Raw genomic sequence first — 18,666 nt, 5'->3', positions numbered from 1 at the left:
GGGAGATATTAGTTATTAGAGATTTCAGTGTATAGCGTTGTAGTGTTAATACCTTAGTTATTTGAAGTCATTGCTTTAAATAGAGATTCCAGGAACCAGTGCTTCTTTGCTAAGTAAAGAGAGACTGTCATTTTACCTCTGTCTTATAGGATCAACAACTTCCGTGACCCATGTTATGTTTAGTGTCCATAACAGTATTTAAAAATGTATGTTCAGGAGGGTAGCTCCGTCAGCACAATTCCTTCAGCTACGACGACTCTGCAGTGATGACATGGATTTCCAGAACCAAGCACTCAAAATGCACTCCTTTTTCATCAACAGAGGATACCCGACCCATGTTATTGACAGGGGCCTCATCCAAGCCAAAAACAGTCCCCGGACCATCAACCGTCGACAGTCAATCAGGAACCCCTGGCCTAACAACCGCATTCGTTTGGTGCTTCCCTTCCACCCTGACACACTTTCTATCCCCAGGACCATTAAAGGACAACTTTTCCATCCTACAGGCTGAGCCCTCTTTTCTGACCACCCCATCATCTCATATCACCGACCACTTAATCTGCGTAACCTTCTTGTTCACAGCTGCCTTGACCGCTCTCAGTAACCATCCACACCAGGCACTTTCCCTTGAACAGAGCTAGCTGCGTCACCTGCAACTACATATCTACCACACTCATTCAGGGCTCCTCAGGATAATTCCGGATCACCCAGGCGACCTCTTGTATCTCCAGCAACCACATTTACTGTATCTCTCGCAGGAAATGTCCAGCTATCTACGTTGGGGAAACCAGAAGGAGACTAGGAGACGTTTCAGAGAACACGTTACATGAAACATAGTTTCTCATTTTACCTCAGATGGCCATTATCACACTGATCTCCCCATCTGCATTCTCAAAGAAGGGTTTCTTTACTCCCATAGCAGAACGACATCAGAAACAAAAATTATCCTGAAACTTGGTTCACACCTTCCCCCTTCTCTCAATGACAGACTTGTTTTAATGTAATCTTCTCTATTCATAGAAACAAGTAAACGGTTTATTCCACGCTGAAAAGAGAAGAAAGAAAACAGCGTTTCGGCCGTGGAGCCTTCTTCAGGTGTGAGCAGGCTCCACGGCCCAAAACATTGTGTTTTCTTTCTTCTCTTTTCAGCATGGAATAAACCTATTACTTGTTCCTTTGCAGCCTACGCATGCCGACGCAGCTACTCACCTGAACTACTTTTCTATTCACATGCAGCAACCCTCTCTTCACCCCTCTATTTACCCCTCTCTTCACCTCTCCCCACTTCCCACCACCTGAGTGGCCTCTCTGCTTCTCCCCTGCTCCCGCTTTCCTCCACTCTCCCAGCTTTTGTTCTCCTGTTTTATTTCATCTTTGCTGTCTGCCCTGTCTTTCTCACACCCGAAGAAGGCTCCACAGCCAAAACGTTGTGTTTTCTTTCTTCTCTTTTCAGCATGGAATAAACCTATTACTTGTTCCTTTAAAAATGTATTCTGACCTTCATACTGTTACTAGTAATATTTAATCCAAAATCAGCTCTTAGGTTAAACGTGTATTTAATTGTCAGTATTTGCAGTTTTTATACAGTACCGCAATATAAGTCTATTTTATTGTGACGATTAGGTGCACTGAAGTGAGTGCTGACAAGGTTCACAAATTAGCACTTGAATCAAAGACTACATTTATCCAAGATAAAACTCTCTCATGAAAAAAGCAATGTACTGTATGAATCAGACTATTTATTCAAAAATAAGGACATCACACAAAAAAGAAATGTTAGGGTTTCTTTCCTAAAAAGCTGAGGAAGTAATATAAGTAAACAGAGACACTGTAGACGTTTAGAATGTAAAGTTGTATGGATGTTTTTCTTTCTATACTGTATCTACTATTTATTTTCCTTGCAAGAAATCTTAAGAGTTTTTTAGCCGATAGCTCCTGAGGAATGAAGACATTTGGCTCCTTTAGATGACTTGTTTGCTATAAGTCACAGAGACTTGGTTTGTTCTTATTGATGTGGCTATGAAGATCATGACTGCCTCTCCTACAATTAATGCTAATGCATTCAAATGGAAGAAATGAGATACAATTTAATACAGATAATTTATTTTGTATTCTACAGAAGAGCTATGGATTAATTGAAAACAGGTGCACTGAACTCTTTACGTAGGTGCAGTGCATAGTCTATAGCCTGCTATTCAAATACAGTGCTTTCACCTTTTTCATGATGAAAGCACTACGGTAACCTTACAAACAACATTGGTAATCTAGATTAGATGTGAACTGTTTTATATATTTTGTGACAACAGCCTTCCTTCTGACTACTGATACAGACAATAGGGGATCAAAATACATCAACACTAAACATTTTGTTTCCATAATATAGTGAACACTTACTGTATCAAAAATGAATGGGCCTTTCATGTTTATCTTTCAGTTGGTCCTCTAACTGTAGAGGTTACTATATAACATATACAGTATTCACAATAATATCTTATTTTTAATGGAGCATGTAGGATTCTGATGTCTAGTATTGTCAAATACGTTACACATTGACTCAATATATAAGGTGAATTTTTGGAATTTTGGAAAGAGGTTTTAAGGCCTGAGCGCATATTTTTGCATGGAATGGAATGTGGATTAGCAGTAACAAATTCAAATGTCACTACTAATAGTTATTTAATTAATATGCCATGTTACTCACTGATGTTTATTAATTCCTCCCCCATGTTTTAATTAATAGTTTTAACAATTTAACAACCTTAATCAATCTGGAAAGATTTTATTGGATTAATATTTTCACACTGCGCCTCTGGTGTTAACATAATCTTGACATTTATACCTCGGGCATTTGAATGACTAGCATTCATTCTCCTAGGATTAAACATTTCTTTCTTGATTAAGACTCTTGTCCTATATTATCAGGGCTTTCAGGTGGGGCCTTTTCCCTAAATAGAGACATCATGGTTTCCTAACCGTTAAAAGGCCTCGTTTACTGGATTGTTTGTTGTTTAAAAGATTATAACTAGTAGTAGTAGTAGCAGCAGCACCATTATTATCAATAATATTACTACTTATAATAAAAGCACCAGCTGACTGACTTGTATTCTAATGCAACTTGGAGAAAGAGTACAGTCTTGTTTCTCTCTAACAGCTTAACAGTTCAGGCTCTCAGCCATGCACTGAACTTACGATTCAAATGTGCTTTCCAGCAGTGTAATGAGCCCACAGAAAGGGGTCAAAAGTTGAAACCCCTGCATTAAATATATTACTGTAATTTGAAATTCAGAAGCTTCTCACACACATCTCGTTTAACTTCTCATCTAACCCACGACTACACGACTACATGACTGCATACCTTTTTTTAAGGAAAACAGGCAGAGTAAGGACAGCGGATCACTGGAAGACCACTGTCAAACAGTAGGAGTTTGTGTTCAGTGGGGGTGGGGCATTTCCCCACTTCTTCCAGAGCACTTCTAGGGATTAGAGTTATATTTTGAAAGAAAACTATTACAGGCAAAACCAAATTATTCCTAAGTAGCCTTAATGGAACCCTGTTCATGACACGCAGTACGTGTAGGCAGGAATGGTGTGCCATTTTGCTTTTCTCTTCCACACTCTGATCAGTTTTGGCTTATCAGTGCTTTTGTATGCAGCGATATCAGACTCACTGCCCTGCAGTGCTGCAACTAACACAAGCCTGACTCCAAGATGGCCAGACCTCAGTGGTGGCTGGTGACCTACAAATAAGCCCCCAACTAGACAAAACACTGCAATGGTTGCTAGTGATGGGGCAGGCCTGTCAAACAAGCACAAACACGTGATAGAGGTTAGAATTCCTGCTTCCTTTACCTACAATGCCATTACTGCCTGTGCAGGATTGGTAAAAAGTATTCACACTATATAAATAATAAATGACAGCTGAAGAGATTCATAGTGACTACACTTCTTACTGTCATATACAGCATGTACACATACTGTAGAATGTGTACTTTTGATTTATTAGAAGAGGCGTTTCCTATGAGCTCTTCAGCTTGCTGAAATCGTTCTGAAAGGTTTGAAAAACAAGCCCACAGGTACAGTAAAACTGCCATGGAAAAATATTAAAGTCTATGGATACTCTTCATAAATTAGGAATTTTGTGTATCTTGCATGACAAATGTTTGAATTTGCACATGAAACCTGTACGTTGAAGAATTACTTTCAAGTTACCAGTTTTGAAGTCTTTTGAAGGCCATTTGTTCCTAGTATCCAGTTTTCAGTGATATAACAGAATGCAAGCAATACAGCAATTCAGTTTTAATCTTTCTTAGATATCTTGCAGTCTATCTACAATATTTCTGCAGAGTGCTACAGTTGAATTTTTAAAAAGCTAGTTTTCTTAAATTCCTTTATTATGAGACATTCTATACATTAAAGGTTTGAAGTTCATTATCGTCATGAATATTTCATCTACTTACTGAACCTTCACTTGTTCCAACACAGTGAGTAATGTGGAATGTAAACTACTCCAAAACATAAATACGAAAGAAGAGGAAAACATACAGACCTTCCATTATAGATAAATATCTTAGTACATGTTTATACCAGATCAGTGTTGAGAAAAAAACCCACAAGAAGCGCTTAAAAATGTGTTGCAATTACTGTCCTTGAATTATTGCAAGTTAAAATATGAAAGATTGTGTTGCAGTTTCTTCTGTTGATTGTCTCTTGCATTTAATATTTTTTAAGTCTTTAGTTTTTTAAGTCTTACAGCCCTTTATTTATTAATAGAGTATAGTCCTTTTTTACATTTCATTCTATATTCTGAATTCTGTGCTCAAACATATAGTGTATGGGGATTGAAATATGTACTGTATAGTGAGCACAATGAGTTGTATTCTGTAATGATTTGAATTATAGAAGTGCAATACTGCTAGTTAAGCTAGTCAAGACAGCAAGTGCTGTCCATAAAACTACGTGGCACACAATTCAAAAATGCCTAACAAATCTCCTTCAGTGCTCTTCTCTGTAAAATAAATGAAATATAATTTTAGGACATCTGCTTTAAGAGGAACAGCCAGGATTCTTGATTTTCATTATGGACCAACACTGGTGTGTAATTCACAGTGTCAGTGAAGTGTACAACAACCAAGTAGGTGAATAATTTTAAATGCAATTACAACTTAACTTGTGATTGAGGGTTTGTACTGCACAAGCATGGAAACCAGCCCTAGTGCAAATCACATGCTGTAAGACACAATGTTCACAGCTATTGAGGAAACAAACAGATCTGTTTTCAGTACCAATGGAAATGTATTTTTAACAAAACCTTTATGGACAACTCCGTGCATGGTGGAAAGTGAAAATGAATCTACTGTGTACATGTGGCAAATATATAAGACAGAGTAAGAACAAATTGTGCACCTTTTCCCAGGAAATATTTGAAATACCATCTGGTGTGGTATTCTGGATTCTCCAAGTGTACATCAGTTCTTCGCCAGGTGCCAGGAGTATAGTCTGTGTTCTAGAAGCAAAACAGCAACAGATGTTAGAAAAAAGTCATAGCAGTACAGTCTTTCTATACATTTCTACCAAAAAGAAAGCACAGTTTTTAACAAAGATGTTAAAACAGTTGATTCTTTAAGCATTGCCACAAGCTTTTCTTTTTAGTTTGGTGTCTTAAATGAGCAAATGTGCTTTACCACTGCAGCTTTCATTAAAACCTCAAGCTCACAGGTGCTATGAAAGTCACAAGGAAGCTGATGGTCAGTACAAGCCAAATCTAGATTCAGCACCGCTCAGCTGTTTGCAAGTGAAATCCAGAGAAATGGTAAAGTACTGTATTATCTAGACGGGTCAACCTGCAAACCAAAGAATTTACTGGTTGAGCCCTCACAGAACCCCAAAATGTGTACTTTTTAACATTTCTTAACTCTAGCATGTTCAAAACGTATTTTTTTCTGAGAAGAAATGAGAACAGTGGAAGTTTGCTTTTTTCATTTATTCTTCCGCCTTCTGATTATTTGCACTGCTTCTCGGATAAAGTAATTTTCCTAAAGGAATTCTTGTTAATGTACCTTTGTATCGTATAATTACTTTTATTTTAATCCTGAAAAATACACACACATGCACACACACTGATTAAACAAATAAGCAAAGCACCCATTAGGTATTCAAAACAGTTCTTTCTATGAGGCAGATAAAAAGGACAGCCTATTAAAGGCTGTCATCCCAATAGCTCACTCTTGTGATAATTCACACCTTAGAGATCTAAGAAGAACAGTCTAATTTGTTTAGGTAACAAATTTTCACAGTTGTGAAAGAGAAAAAGTAAACCTCAAGCTCGTAAAGTACTAATAGAAATTTGCCTTTAGGTTATTTTATTTTTACTATTAAATATTTTATCAACAAATTAATTAAGCCTCAAAATTGTACTGCATTAGACATGTCACACCAATGTCTGGATAGTGATGATAAATGAGCTGGACTACTTACTAACAAATAAAAAAAGTATAAATTCATAATATGTCATTTAAAGCAAAGATGATGTAGCATTTACCATACATGGAAACCAGGTGTTTATTTCTACAGCAAGTGCAATTTGATCAAATCATCCATTACTGCTGCACATACATGTACTGTAGATTTAATAAAATAAGCAATCCATTTCTTTGACAGCACCTGACCTGAAAACAGTAGCTCTGATTGCCTCCATGAATTAGGAAATATGACTACTGCCCAGGAAGATACAAACTTATATTTACTCTCAAACCAATCTATGAAAATTAATTTTGCTTGGTCTGTATAATCACACTTTAAGGCTCCAGCATTTTCCTACAGTGCTTTACAACAAATCCTCAGCTATCTGGCATGCTTCTGTTTGCCTTTAGATGATACCAAAAAGAACCACTTCTTCCCACATAACCATTACCTTATGTGGTAATATTTCTAGTAAATTGCTTGTAAAAGTGAGGGAATTATTAGTGCTTGAATTACAGGGCTTGCCTCTGTGCAAAAAACACAAACACTATGCCAATACAGCATGGTTAAAACATGATTATTTCAAGACCTACAAGATGTATAAAATGGCAGATCTGTTGGAAAATATGCAACTTTTCTTTACAAAAACAGGAACAACAATGGAATGCTGTACCCTCTTAATTAGTGTGATTGAATAATGTGGTTTTAAAAAGTCTGAAATTACAAGCGCTACAGTTAAACATTAAAGGAACAGAACAACAAAAGAGGAGATTATAGGATCGTTCTTGTGGTTCTGCTGTGTATTCCAGAAGCATTCATAAAGGAAATTTTATCTACATGTAGCACATTGCTTCCAAAATGTAATTTCTCCTGATGTGGATCTTATCAAACACGGAGAATGAAAACATTGTGCATGACTGTGCACATGCACAGCTCCTCTGAGATTTGGCTTGGAACCTGCAATATAGACTTTCACAACAGACAAATGCCGTGAAATATTACTATGCACAAAATATAGCCATCATTTAATGTCATTAGGATAGGATTCATATTATTAAAATGCCATCTGGCTTGGTTCCACTGGTTTTAATATATGCACTGGAAGCCTTACTAAAAGCACTTGAAGAATGAAGCATTCATTAATGCCAAAGCTTAGCCATTCTGACTTCAGCAGTTGTTTCTAATCCAATATTCTCCAATATAATAAGAGAAAGCTCGTAAGAATATACAATGTGGAACATCATGACTTACTGCAAATGATTATTACATACATACATTGTATGCACATGTTTGTATTGCATATAAGTACACTGAATGTAAATGTACATTTTTAACACTTTTAAAAATCATATCTTAATGTGCTCTTGCCCTGTGATTGTGTTGACTGCTTGGGCAACACCCCAAATCTCAGGGGAGCTGGTTTTCAATGGAAACTGGGGTTTAGTGTGACTGGGTCTGCCAGTAATTCTACTGCAGATTTGTTCAGCATCTGCGAGCGATCACTACAAGTCAACATTATCAGCTTGTCATCGTTATTCCTGATTGTGTGGTCTTGTGTGGTAGTTATACTATATGTAGGGTGTTCTGTAGTAACTCAAGAATTGAAGCAGAAAACCTCTGTGAAATTTACAGTGATAAAGAAGGCATACATATACAGTACTATCAATTTAGATGTAACATTGACTAGAGAATAGCAAACTCCATATGTTCTGTTATGGCTCAAAATCTACTAAAACTAAGGAAAGTGTAAGGAGTGTGTTGTATTCACTGCAGAATACAGTATGTCCTTTTTTTTTACAGTATGATTTGCTTTTTGGGGGATTCTGACATTTAGGGACAGAACTACCAAAACTAATGAATCGGACCCCCCATTTGGTTTCAGTGTTCTTTCAGCACCAGGATGCTTTGGAATTGTGCACAATATTGTTTCGTACTGTTTTAAACTAGACTTCCCCCTGTGAGGGCAATAATGAACTGGATTGTGCACCTGTCCAGTATGTATTTATAGTCTAATACACACATCAGTACAAGCTTCATCCTGATGGTGTTATGTGCATAGAAGTGACATGTTATCAGAGTTATTTCTTAAAATATTTTAATCAGTCTCTCTACACAACAACGTCTAATATTTTTTAATGTTGTTTAGTACTCTTATGTTGGAATCTATCTGTAGAAAATCTTTACATTTTAGTGAACAGAAAAAGATAACTGCTGTGTAAATCCCTCTGTTCTTTTTCACAAGGCATGAATAACACCGACAGATGTTACTTTTTTAAAACTTTAGCAACAAAACATTTAGTAACGCTTTCTGCTGTAAACAGTTGATTCTCCAAACAGTGGTGTATAATTTGCTGAGCACCACAGGGGTTGCTGAGCACACAGTGTGGTCATGGCTTTCTCAGCTCACAGCCTGCAAACTTGCAGTGATAGCACTGAAAGATGCACCACTCCTCCAGTCCGCACTGAACCTTCTGTACAACACTGCAGGGCTTGTCACACGTTAAAAGATGACTGGCTGTCTGGCTGGGCGGGTCAGACTGTGCACTACCAAAAATCTCTTCTGGCAAGCACTTAGGGTGATTGCCAAAAGAGATCACAGCTGGCCAGTGATGGCTCTGATGGTAAGCAGATGTTTGATGTATTTCCTAGGTTACATCATCCCACAATAAAACGAACATACTTAAAAATATTAAAAAGAAGTCATTTAAAACTGCTTTCTAAGAGGTGTTAAGTCAGATTGCTGACACAGCTATGCAGTGCAAGTTCCAATCATGAGATAAAAGCTTGAGAGTAATAATACTGTATGTGGTCATGCTGCAATGGTCTGCATCTAGTATATCAGACTTTCTGGCTACGCATTACAACCCTGCAGCCAAGCCTATTTGCCCTCATTTGCTCCATATGGACAAAGCAAATACCTGTGCATCATCTAGCCTTGTAAGGCAATATTGACAAATAGGAAAGAGGGTGTGCTGACATTTTCTTCCTCTTTTCCCTTCTCTTGTGTTTGCCACAGAAACAATGGAATGCAAAATAAAATAGAAACTATCCTTCACTCCAGTTCCGAACCTATTAGGTGAATATGTTTGCCAATCTCAAAATTCAGCCTTCTCTTTCCTTCTCTATGCAGCCTGCCAATTCTGAAATGAGCCATTTCAGTACAAGTGCCTCTCCATGTGCTATGAGAGTGGGTATCTTTCCTGGCTCAGGAGGCCTCACTAAGACTGATTTTTGAAACTGGCAAGTATCCAGTATTTTGATGGTGGCAAGTGATTTTTGAAACTGGAGTTACAGGTGTTCTTGAACAAATAGGTTTATATGTAATTTTTGTTATTTTTATTAATTAAATAACTTTACCTATTAGAGCACTTAACTATAATTGATAAAATTAATAAGAAAGCATGAGGCCACAGTCAGTTGCTCATCTCCCACTTTAAACCCATCAATTCATCATTTGCTGTTTATGGGAGCACTTTACGTGCGCTATTTTAGAAGAAAGTCCCTCTCTTTCAGGGATTGTAGAAATAAAATACTTAAAGCTTTCATTGTTCTTTTGTTGTAAGAAAAGGCTGTCTCAGTCCTGAACCATTCTCATTGGAGCTCTCAGATATTCATATTTCTGTAATTATACTTTATAATGCTTGGGCTCCAGCAAGGGAACTCGGACCTTAATTGAACAACAGTGGCATTTGAAAAGAGAAATTGGAGTTTAAATTGCACACCCTAGTCAGCTGAATGATATTGATCTGTAGCAGCAAGGCAGAATAACACACATATTTCCATATATATGACTAGAACACTGATATTGATCATGAGAGTACTGTGAAACCACTTTGGCGATTAAACTAGTACAGCCTTCATTAAACAGTAACACCCATGTGAAAAAATAATGACATGCTTTTTATACAGATGACAACATCTTAAAGTCATAAATCTGCATACTTCAAGAAATACTAAAAAATGCATTTTATCAGCATTTTTTTTAATCACAGCACTGCACAATATAAAACTAAATTATACATTAAAAGTTACAATGAAAACACGGGTCTTCAAGCACGTTTTTAAAAATGCTCTCTAATGGATTTGTGCCAGGAGTTCCACAGATGTTGTGCTGCACATGAGAAGCCATTTCTCTTAGTGTCTGAAGTGAGTTAAAAGATTATACAGTACAGTATATAGTTGATGCACCTAAATAATACATTTTAGGATATCTACCCCTCTTTTGACATTTTACAACTTTTAAATGTAATATCTTCTTTTAAAAATATTATATTCCTAATTATTATTTGATGTGGAGCTCATATCTCAACTTAAAGAATCAAATCTTCGCAGAAGTCCCTTTTCCCTGCCTTATTTCTTTTTGCTGGTAAATGGAATGATCAGTCTGTCCAAATGACAGACACTTGAACATCTTATCAATATCGAGGAACACAGATCAAGGGAGAAGACAAGACACTGACAGGCACCATTATGTGCTGAATTATATAACAAAGGGATCTGGAGTCATATTTAGTGTTTCCTGAGAGGTAAATCCAGCAGCTACAGACCCTGATTCCAGACAGAATAACATTCTGTGCAAGTCCCCAGTAACACTACCTAGGGGAAGCATAATTCAGTGATGGTTGAGTGAGCCAGAAAAGCACTTATCAGCCGTATTAGGCATAGCACTCCATATGGATTTAAAATATTTTCTTTTACATAATTCAGAAAGCTTTCTCCATATAAATGCATCTTGAACAAATAGTGCCTGGTCTTGGAAGGTTTTCAGGTGTAATTCTAAAAGGTTGCAAAGAAAAGCAAAGTTAGCTACCCATCTATCCATCCATTATGAGACAAGTATGGTGTCTCTGCCCAAAACTGCTCTTGCTCCCTGTGCTTCCTGAAAAAGGCTCTGGATAACTGTGACTCTCATGCAGAATAAGCTGCTTTCGGTTAATGGATACATGAGGTTGGAATTCATGAATGTGAAAATCTGGAATTCCTGTAACCCCCAGAAGAAAATGCTCAGTAGCTTACCTCTGTATGTATAATTTAATGCCACTGCCAGCCGTCCCCAGTACGTAGTGCCAGTAGTTCATTGCTTACTCATTGTCTACAGTCCACAGAGTGTGATTAAACTGTAGAAGCTCTTTTAACTGTGTATGCCTGATACTGTCAGCATAATCATTGTTCCAAACAATTTATTCTTAGAAAGCTTTGTGTCTTAAGAGTTTTCTTCCCTATCAATGCTACTGCTCACAGCCAAAAACAACAAAATGCGTGTGCAGACATTAGCTTTGTGTTGACAGAAGTGAATTAATTTTAAGCTATTGTTCTGCCAATGAAGCTACAGTTCTGCACTAAGCTCATATTTGGTGGCGCAACTGGTGAAAGTGCTGGTTTGAGCACAGGTTGAGCTCCAGTTGTGATTCAGGTGTTGTGGGTTCGAGACTGGGTCCCATCTCTATATAGCAGTTATAGCAGTTCCCCAAGCAACCCTGTAGAAATGTGTAAGCGCTGCCTGGTATAGGAGGGGAATAGTTAGTCAGGGCTGTCTAACAAGTACAATACAATAAAAAGTTTGGGCAAGGTTATGGCAAAATAAGGATAACACAAACAAACGAAAGTACAAAGAGACAAACAGAAACCAACAAACCAACAAAGCCGAAGCTGAAGCAAAGCGAAAACCGAACCGAGTCAAACGAAAGGCTTTTTCCTTCTGAAAGTCTCCATATTATATAGTGAATAAGATCTTCTGATTGGCTGAGAAGCTGATGATGACATCATACTGAAACAATAGTGTAATGATGGACCACTTAGGGAGGGAGAACAGTCAAGGTCAGAAGTGTGGAACATAACAAAAACACACAGACCACACAGTGGGACGTAACAAGGCTCTTAGCCAACACTGTGACCCCTGCAACCTTCCTACAGTAGGTGCTTGCAGATTTGCCGTGTTATCTGTGAGAGAGCTACCTCTCTTCCAATTGGCACTGAATCTCTGGTCTGTGGTGGGTCGCCTGTGATATATTAAAAGATGAGCATGTCGGCCTACGTTTCCTCATTCTCTCCTTTGTGAAGGCTTTATAGCCTCAGCGAAGACCTCTGATGATTCCCAAATCGGGAAACTATAACAAAAAAATGAATGGGAGATTCTAAATTGAAAATAAAAATCAATGTGACAACTGCATCTCTCCCTTCCCCTTGCCAAGAAACGATCCTGGTGGCCTGTGGGTTCAGAGCGTGCACTTCTCAGCTCCCTAGACAGCAGATAACTCCACCAAGCCAAAAAAAAAAGGGTCCTCCGGTGCAGCACAGTTTCACACAGTCTAGCTTTCAGAGGGGAGTGATGCCACTTTTGTAACTTGCTCATCGCACTGCGACCTGTTTCCGGAACACAAATTTGCAGTGTAGCACTATTTACTAAATCATACAGTACAATTGAAGTACACACCCATTTGTTTCTAGATTAATATAAATGTAAATAAACCAATTGTTAACACAAGCTTATATGAGGTTTTCTTACACTCCCGTCTACATTCTGTGGCTTAAAACTTTAAATCTTATTTAAACACCCGATGAAAAAATGGGCATTATCCTTCTGCTAATAGCACAGCTATTGATCTTTGCACAAGTGAAAATTGGAAGTGATTTTGCAAAGAGTACAGGCATTTCAGAACTGGAAACAACATACAATAGATGAAAATGACAGCCTTTTGAATTGCAGAGATGGGAGACTGTGCATGCTTACACTCAACATTGTAAATAAGCCCACTCCCTCTTTTCCGAACAAATATACCACTCTTTATACCTCTACTTGCCAGGTAGTTTGTTGATTATACTTAAACATACTGAATTATGGTATAGAGAAATGGGAGAAGGCTATACATTTATTATAGGGTGTGTCTGCAATTAACTGCTAAGATCCTTATCAAGTCATCAGCAGAGGAAGTGGCTGAAGATTTCTGTAGTGTACATTCAGTGTGAAATTGTTGAGATTGCAAAGAAGTTACCAGAGAGAATGTGCTAAAAACAACATTATGTTCTCCTACTAAGGCGTGCCACATTCTCATGTTAACAGAATACGTTTCAAAATAAACTGAGAACCAACGGTCTTCACACTAAAAACACATTCAAGACCCATTTGTCTAATCTCACAAATTGCTAAAAAATACAGCGCATTAAAATGGAAAGAACAAATCTCAATTAGCTAGCCCACAAACTTCAAAGCTATGTAACATTTTTCAAAAACATTTTTTAAATATTGATGCGTACAAAGCTTGCTATCCTTTTTTTCCAGTCGAGAAGCAAAAAAAAAAAGCCACTGTTGCACCTGTGCATCAGATAAAAAGAGGGTGGGAGTGAAGTGAGTCTTCTCACATTAATCTGTTTTTTGTCTGGCATTCTTTTATTTCCAAGTGTTTTATGTTGTCATCTTACAGGGACAAGAGCAGTTGTTCAGATGATCAAAGTGCAGATGAAAAGGGTTTGTCAGAGAAAGGCCTTCAGTGGTACCACTGCAACATTCTGTAAAGCTATTCCACAGTATCTCACTCAAAACAAAGCATTTTTCTCCGCGGCTTGTTTACAAGCAGTCATTTTTCAAGTCTCATGTAAAGTCTAGAGACACAACTGCCAAGATCTAATTCAAGTCTCAAGTCAAAAATATTTGACTCAAGTCACAAGTCAACAACCCTGATGTTTTAACTAGGATTCAAATATTTTGTACTTGACAACGTTATATTCAAGTCACTTTTGTCAAGTCTAAAGTCCCAAATGACACGTGAACCCCCTGCAACAGAAATCAGAAATGACTTTCAGCATGATTTATTTTTAAGAGCAAATATGCTAAAGATCTGGAACAAAAAAAAATTAAATATACAAAGTATGCAATATATTACTTTCAGATTTCAATGCATTCATTGAAAATCCAGTTGAAATAACAACCAAAAAGAAAGAAGTTAAAAAGACTCTGAAAGATGGCGACAGTCTTCAGGGTATGATATACAGTAAGTCAAGAAACTGCACAGAAAAAATGACGATTCAAAATAGTCAAAAAAGAAAAATGATCATTCACAGTTCTGGAATTATATTTTTCTTTTTTAAGGGTGATATTTTTTGGTTATTGATACGCTGTGTAGTTTGTTAATGGATTGAAATTCTTGGGGCTGTATGCTCTATAAATAATCAGTGAGCATGGACTAATGCTTCTAAGCTTTAAAGATAATGTAGTGAACCGGTTAACCTTTAATGAATGAGAAAAGACATTTTGCATTGAAGTGACTGTTGGTAAATAACTGTCAATTCTTAAAAGACAACTAATGAAACTGGAAACTGCTGAGAATGTACATTGTTTCACATAACAGATTAATATTTTTATTACCTCCTGCATCTCACATGCTGAAAGGTGTCATGTGCATACAGCAGGACTTATTAATGTTTATAAACAGTAATGCAAAGCAACTATCTTTTGCAAGAGTATTGTTTTTCATTTGAATGTCTCATTTGTTGATGTGAAAATGGTGATGTCCTAGATTTCAAATTCTGAATATGAAATATGAATATGACATCAAAGCCATATAACTCCTAAAAGTTAGTAAATCCAAATGGAATGACAGTATAAAGTATTGTATCCACACATTTAGATGTTATAAAATGTCACTGTGCCATTTCAATCCCATCTTTTATTGTAGCTCATGTATCACATATAGTGTTATCCAAGCACTGTCTTCTCATTTCAGATCAGATGTTCCTACATAATTCAGAAGTACTGTATGTGTATACTGTATGTGCTGTATGTGGATATGATAAAAAATTATATCCTTCGTAAATACATATGTGCATCAGATCTTGTGCAGTATGCAAGGCCAAACAACAAGACATGCACTGTTTTTATTTTGTGGTATTTCTACACTGACCTCATCAGAAGATCCATTTTCCACACGGAATCTCCCAGCTCTTTGTATAGCTCCATCCGCGTCACTGGAAATCAGCTGAGATGGGAAAACAAGAATGACATAATATCAGAACAGTTTAACCACCTCTTCAGAAAAATTGTTAAGCAGCATTGTCAAGGAATTCACTTGCTTAATGAATTTAACTCAAATGATCTTAACTGTCTTTGACACAAATCAAGCTATTAGTTAAATTAAAGGAAGCCATTATTAAATATTAATGCAATTACTATAGAAGGAAATCTTTAAGTAAGGACATTTTCAAACAGACACAGGAAGTACACAGTACATTCAAGCACAAAAAGTAAACCCGTAATAAGATTAAATTTTCTGAACATATAGCACAGAAATGTTAGATCTGAACTGTGCAAGACTGAAAGCCTGAAGGTTAGGCCCTGTCAAAAATAGTCAAAAACGGACCCTGTTTGAATGTGAGAAGTATCTGTTACATTAAACCAAGTATACCGTATACATTCTAATATATATGTATGTATTTGGCTGACCCTTTAATCCAGAACCAGTTAAAGTACATCTGCACCCATTTATACAGCTGGGTATTCTGCTACAGGAATACAGGGGAACTTCTCTTGCTTAAGAGCAGAGCAGGGGTCTTACCCACAGCCTTCCATTTTGGACCACAACCTCACACTGCTGTCTTATTGTCATATTTTAGGCAACTATTAAGCAACTCATGTTGTAATATGTATACAGTATATACTGTATGTGAATTGCTTTCACATGACCTTTCCATGCGGTCTCTCCTCCCTTATTCTTGCTACCTATGTTCTATGTGATTACAGAGCGCTGAGTCACGAAATGTATTCAAAGCCTACTTCCTCCTTAAAATAGGGGGAAAAAGCCCACACAAAACGCAAAATTCAAGCCCAGTACATGCACAGACACTTTGAAAAAGAAATCATTTACTAGAAGTCACACTAGTTTGCTTTTGTAGAACCGTGAACGATGCCAACCTCTGCTCAGGAACACAGAGCCTTCATGAATGCTGAATGAAATGACACAAATAAAATTAGGATCTGAAAAGCTACAGATATTCAGTTATGCTATTCCACTGAAAACAACTAATGAAATGTGCAATACATATTGGGAGTCAACAAAAAGTGTCAACTGATCTCTTGAATACGCACGAGTATGTTCTGGATATGAGATTGCTCCTCTATTATTCCAATTGAATATGTCTGATATGTGAGTCTGCTGTTGCAAAAAGGTTTCAGTAAAGTAGTGCTTGGCGGGGTTTGGTGGTACTGTTTGGGATATTGTAAATTTGAACTGGGGCTGTTAGTTTTGCAAAAACACCTGGGATTTCTCTGTGCTTGGATTTTGTGTAACAAAAGGTTTGGTTCTACTCTGTACTGCTGCGCAAGTCAATCCAAGCAACTCTGTGAGCTGCATGTTGGCTATCATGCTGGCTTCAGAAATCCAGTTTATCGGGTATTTGATTAATGAAATTAATAAAGTGTATTGCATAGGACGTTTCTCTTTAAAAATACATCTGATGCTACAGTACATACAGTACGTGTGTTACTTTTTTACCTCACACATTTTTTTAGTTTAGGTGGGTAGCTGTAACAGCATGCGTATGCTGCCAAGGAACAAGTAATAGGTTTATTCCATGCTGAAAATAAAAGAAAGAAAACACAACGTTTCAGCTGTGGAGCCTTCTTCGGGTGTGATTTTTTTTTATATTAACACGTATGTTGCTAGTTTTTCATCATTAATGTTTTTTTATAGGAGAATGGCTTGCTGCCAGTTAACATGCCTGTCTAAGACTCTGGTGGCGTGAAGTGTAAGGAGTGTATGTCATGTGTAGCACTAAAAGTTCCCCCCAGTCCTTTACCAATCATGGCCTCCTAATAATCTATAAACTGGCTTCATCACTCTGTTCTCCTGCCTAGTGATAACTGGTATGTGGTGAGTGTACTAGTGCACTTTGACTGCAGTCACATCTTGCAGGTGGGGGCTACACACTGGTGGTGGTAGAGGGGAGTCCCCATTACCCGTAAGGTGCTTTGAGTGGAGGGTCCAGAAAAGTGTAAGGATTATTATGAAAATGCAATGCATGCACAGTACAGTACATGCGGTATATACAGTACAGTATGCATGTATATTTATACTGTATAAATATAACAGATTCAGTTACTTAGTATGTCCTGAAGCTCTTTGAAGAAGAGTTATTTTAAAGTTATCATTCCCTTCTATCTCACAAATTCAATATTGTGCCATACGTGCAGAGCTGTGTAAATGTTCAAAAGCAGTGCGGTATATATCTTGACAGATCATCCATTTCCAGTGTCAGGCTTTGTGTGGACACTAATTTTCATAGCTCCCCCTGGTTGTTTTCACTGCTATTCTGTATATTACTATATGTTTTCTTCAATTAAATCTACATACATGCAAAATGTATGTGATCTGTTGTGCTGCTCTGGAATCTCAGATTGCTCTTTTCAAAATGGTCTGTAAATACCTTTAAATATGCATGTTTATATTTTCAGATTGTATCCACAAAACCATCATTTTACATAAATTGAATCTTGAAGTGGAAGTGGGTTTTCCCAGCATTGTAACAAAAGCAACTATCAAAAAACAGACTATAAAAATGGGAGACATCAATCAATTTCTACAAAAGGATGAGCCACAAGAAAAATTGAAAGAAAACTTCAGCTTAAACCTGACCTGTTCCGTGTATTTTCATCGTGTTTCATAATTCCTTTTGATGAAATAACATCTGTTTATACAGAGCCAGGGATGCTTGTAGAACAATGTTTTGTAATAAACATGTTAAGCAGAAATCCACAATCAAATATTGGATTCGAAATATGTGTTTGGTCAATGATATATGTAGAGTACATAATTTGTATGAATCAGGTCTTTTGTGTCTGAGATATGGTTTTAAAGCAAGTGAGAAAAGACAAGCTCTATTTCCAAAGGGCCTCTAAAAGTGTCAACAACACAGATGTCACCAGCCTTCAGCACCGAATCTCTCATTTTCAACAGTACGTATTCACAAAGTGAAGACATAATCTATCAGAGCAACACAATACCAGTTGCTTAGCAACACCCGATACAATAGGACAGCTTTTCTCATTTCCTGAGTTTAATTTCACAGCAGCCAAATGATGCTATATGCCAAACACTGCTGGTACCAAACTCCACATTACTAAACGTTAACAGCAGCAAGGGAAGAAGACAGAGCAGTGAAGGTTTTGAAAGCTTTTTCATTTTACTGCAAAGGCAGAAAAGTGTGAGTGATGGGGGA

General features: G+C 37.2%; 1 protein-coding gene across 1 annotated transcript in view; it reads right to left on the bottom strand.

Moving 5' to 3' along the window:
- The window catches only part of garnl3 (GTPase activating Rap/RanGAP domain like 3), a 141,102-nt gene that overhangs the window by 53,497 nt on the left and 68,939 nt on the right, over positions 1–18,666 (bottom strand). Inside the window, exons 3-4 of the mRNA XM_088940390.1 lie at positions 15,357–15,431; positions 5,404–5,503 (exon numbers count right to left, since the gene is read on the bottom strand). Of these exons, the coding sequence (XP_088796516.1) occupies positions 5,404–5,503; positions 15,357–15,431 (175 nt within the window). The remainder of the gene's footprint in view (positions 1–5,403; positions 5,504–15,356; positions 15,432–18,666) is intronic.

The sequence above is a fragment of the Atractosteus spatula genome, chromosome 23, assembly GCF_055471065.1.
Source record: "Atractosteus spatula isolate fAtrSpa1 chromosome 23, fAtrSpa1.hap1, whole genome shotgun sequence".
NCBI lineage: Eukaryota > Metazoa > Chordata > Actinopteri > Semionotiformes > Lepisosteidae > Atractosteus > Atractosteus spatula.
This window is presented reverse-complemented; position numbering and strand designations above follow the sequence as displayed.